Consider the following 3,244-nt stretch of genomic DNA (forward strand, 5'->3'; position numbering starts at 1 on the left):
GCTGTCACCTCCTACCCTGCACAAACCCTGAGCAACTGGGCGGACTGCTGGTGAATAATGATTATCCTGGGTCCAATCCTGGCTTCAAACCTGCCCTAGAGCATCAGGGAAATGTTTTTCAATTATTTTTTTTTTCCAGGAATGGAAGAGATGAGCAATGTAGCTTTTACTCTTGTCCGGTGTCCTGTTCTAAGGAGGATTGGAAATACTGTACAGACAGCACAAACCCCGAGGCCTGGCCCTGGGGGTGGCTGGGCTGCTGACACCCCACTGCCACCCAGAAACATCAGTGAGGGGTTATGCAAAGGTGCTGAGCCAGGAGACCCCTCCTGGGCTGTCCCGGACCCTCAGCATCTCCCGGGCCAGGACTCGTGGATCCGTGTCACAGGGCTGACCAGCCCTTTCAGATGCCTGTTGGTTTTAAGCTTGTCTGTGTTTACTCACACCTTTACCTGCCTTTCTTATTGAACTGCTTTGTTTTTTCACTATTAACCTTTCTCTGATTCAAGTCCGTGGCTTCCAGAAGCGTGTTTCCCTGCAGAAAGCACCGGTGGTGGACATTCGGCCCCAAAGTTCCGCAGACTTTGCCGTTCGCAATTCATCGCCCAAATTCTGCCCTGCCCAAGCCATGGCAGGAGGGGTTTGCCGAGTGTTGGTGAATGCCCCAGCAGCTGCTTTTCCACATCAGCAGCTGAAAATGAAAAGCTGATGGGACCCATGAGCTCCCCAGGACGTTAAAGTCCTGTAGACCCCCACGGCCCCTGGCCAAATGATGTTCCCCACAAGGAGGCAAAGCTGCTGCTTCAGCTTCTGCGTCTTCCCTCCGTAGGAGACAGCCGGTGGATCAAAACTGCGTTTTTGAGCTTAGCTTCCAAGGGAAGCTCTGTGCAGTGAAAACCTGACCCCGTGCGTTACTGACGGTGGGTCCGCAGCAGCACAGCTGCTCTGTTTTTGAGGCATCCCGCTGCAAAATGGTGCAACCCACCCAAGGATTGGGCTCTGGCTCGCGGCGCCCGGTCCAGGGGTGCGGGAGTCTGGTCTGCATTTACCGGGGCAATCCAGGTTGCTAGAGCCTCCCGAGACAGGTTGATTGGAAAATCACGTGGGAAAATAAACTCTGTAGTCGTGTGGGTTTGTGGAAAGCTTGCACCTCACCTCCCCTGGGCTCTCGGGGGTCCTCCGCGGGAGCTGGGGTCCCCACAGATGGGAATTTGGAAACACGGGCCAAGCTCGTGTAGGTCTCTGGGAGGAGGGTGAGGGAATTCCTGCTAATCTATAACAACTCCATCCTGACTGCGATTTGGCTTCTAAAACGGAAGTGGGGGGTGACCCAAACTGCCCAGAAGTTTATGATTGCAAGTCTTGTGCCTCACCCCAAAAGCTCCCCTTGCCCGAACGTAGGCTCAGCTTGTGGAAGCCACGGGCGAGGCTCAGCCCTGTCCGTTCTGTCCTGTTGAAATGACCCTTGTGATTTCTCTAGCACCAATCCGCTCGCTGCGAAACTGCACAGCATTATCGCAGATGAAGCTTTTGAGTTTTACTGTAGCCAGTGCCACAAACAAATCAACCGCCTCGAGGATCTTTCCGCTCGCCTGAATGATCTTGAAATGAATAGGTAATTGCGTGTGGCCACGGCAGCGGTGGGAACGACGGGCTGGAAGGGAAGACTCTCCCAGTCTCGCACAGCTTTCCTTTGCTGCTGCGTTGTTCGATTCCTGGTTGCAAAAGGGGATTAATTTCAACACGGTGAGCCTCTCCGGGTGGTAAAAGGTGTAATAATTACAGAGGGTGAGCAGAGGGTTTCTTCAATGTGAGCCACAGAGGCTGGCAGACGATGAGAGTCTTCCCTTCCGCGCCGGGCAGCCTCTTTGCATGTCCTGCCGAGCGGTGGGTGCTTCTCACGCTCCGAGTCCTCGCAGCAGGACCTGGAGCCCTGAGCTGGTCGTGTACAGTATTTCTGTCACCGAGAAAAGCCTGCCAGCTCTTCTGGCCGATAGTGCCCGGCACGGAGGCACACCGGAGCTGCTGGTGTGTCCTGGAAGGGTGGGTGCAGGGACCGCTCCCGCAGGCGCTTGCTTTGCCGCGGTCAAACCGTGTGTCACCCAGCTTCACCCGCTGCCTGCCCGCCGTTGTGCCACCACGAGCCGGGCAGAAGTGATGGTTCCTTTGCACAGGAACTTCATGAGTTTTCAAGTGTAACGTCTGAGGTCTGGGCTTGCTGATTTGACAAGCAGGGAGGGATTTCTATTTGTTTTTTAAATGTTTTCAGACCTGTTTGCAGTCTGCTCCATGGAACGATGGTGGCATTAATGGTAATTAATGGTCCAGGCTGGATGAGGCTTTGAGCAACCTGGGCTGGTGGGAGGTGTCCGTGCCCATGGCAGGGGGTGGCACTGGATGGGCTTTAAGGTCCCTTCCAACCCAAACCATTCTGGGATTCTGATTCTATGATAGTTATTCTGCTCGCATCTGGTGTGCTCCTTCACACCCAGTTTTTGGTCATGCTCTTGGTCTCTACCTGTCCTCTGCAGGGACAGTGTGACAGGGGACCTCTCCTGGGGTGTATAGCTATGGGAAGGGAACTGGAAAACAAGTGGGTGCTTGACCTTAGGTTTTTTTTAGTGGAAAAAGTGCCTCTCCCTTTATCTTCCTCAGGCAAATAGTTTCCTTTGCGTTTGGAGCCCTGAGGGTCAGTGATGGGTCTCAGGTTGTGCAGGTAGTGAGGAGAACGCTGGACTCCCCTGGATGCACCAGTAGCCCCTCTCCATTTCAGGCTTTCTCCACCCAGTTTACCTGAACTGACACTTGTGAGCCTCCCGGGCTGGGTGGGATTTCCAGAGGAGGCTTCCCATCCGGTGGTGTCACGGGGGGAGCTCCATAGCCCCTTTGGGCTCAGGGCGAGTAGGTATGGTTCCTGCGTCTGTGTTCAGAATTTCCCGGGCACAAATTTGCTGGAAACCTGTTCCAAGAGCCCCTGCGCACCAACCCGACGGCAGGAGCATCGCCCACCCGCTGCGGTGAGGACGGAAGATGTGTCTCCGTGCAGCACGCGGGACGTGGCTGCTCTTTGCTCCCAGCAGCAGTTGCAGGGGACAAGGAGGTGAAGAGAGCAGCAGAAAGTGGACCAAAACCTGGGCCAAGCAGCCTCCCACCACGTCTGGCAGATGAAGCCTGAAGGCACCTGCTCTGGAGGATGCTCGCGGCTGGGGTGAGGTCGAAGCTGCCGTGAAACAGCCTCTCTCTT

General features: G+C 55.2%; 1 protein-coding gene across 1 annotated transcript in view; it reads left to right on the top strand.

The window, feature by feature from the left end:
- The window catches only part of RAB11FIP3 (RAB11 family interacting protein 3 (class II)), a gene marked incomplete at its 5' end in the record, with an annotated part of 22,788 nt that overhangs the window by 6,073 nt on the left and 13,471 nt on the right, over positions 1–3,244 (top strand). The window contains one exon of the mRNA XM_010079800.1: positions 1,481–1,615. Coding sequence (XP_010078102.1) covers positions 1,481–1,615 — 135 coding nt within the window. The remainder of the gene's footprint in view (positions 1–1,480; positions 1,616–3,244) is intronic.

This window comes from Pterocles gutturalis, unplaced genomic scaffold, assembly GCF_000699245.1.
Source record: "Pterocles gutturalis isolate BGI_N339 unplaced genomic scaffold, ASM69924v1 scaffold6036, whole genome shotgun sequence".
Taxonomy (NCBI): domain Eukaryota; kingdom Metazoa; phylum Chordata; class Aves; order Pterocliformes; family Pteroclidae; genus Pterocles; species Pterocles gutturalis.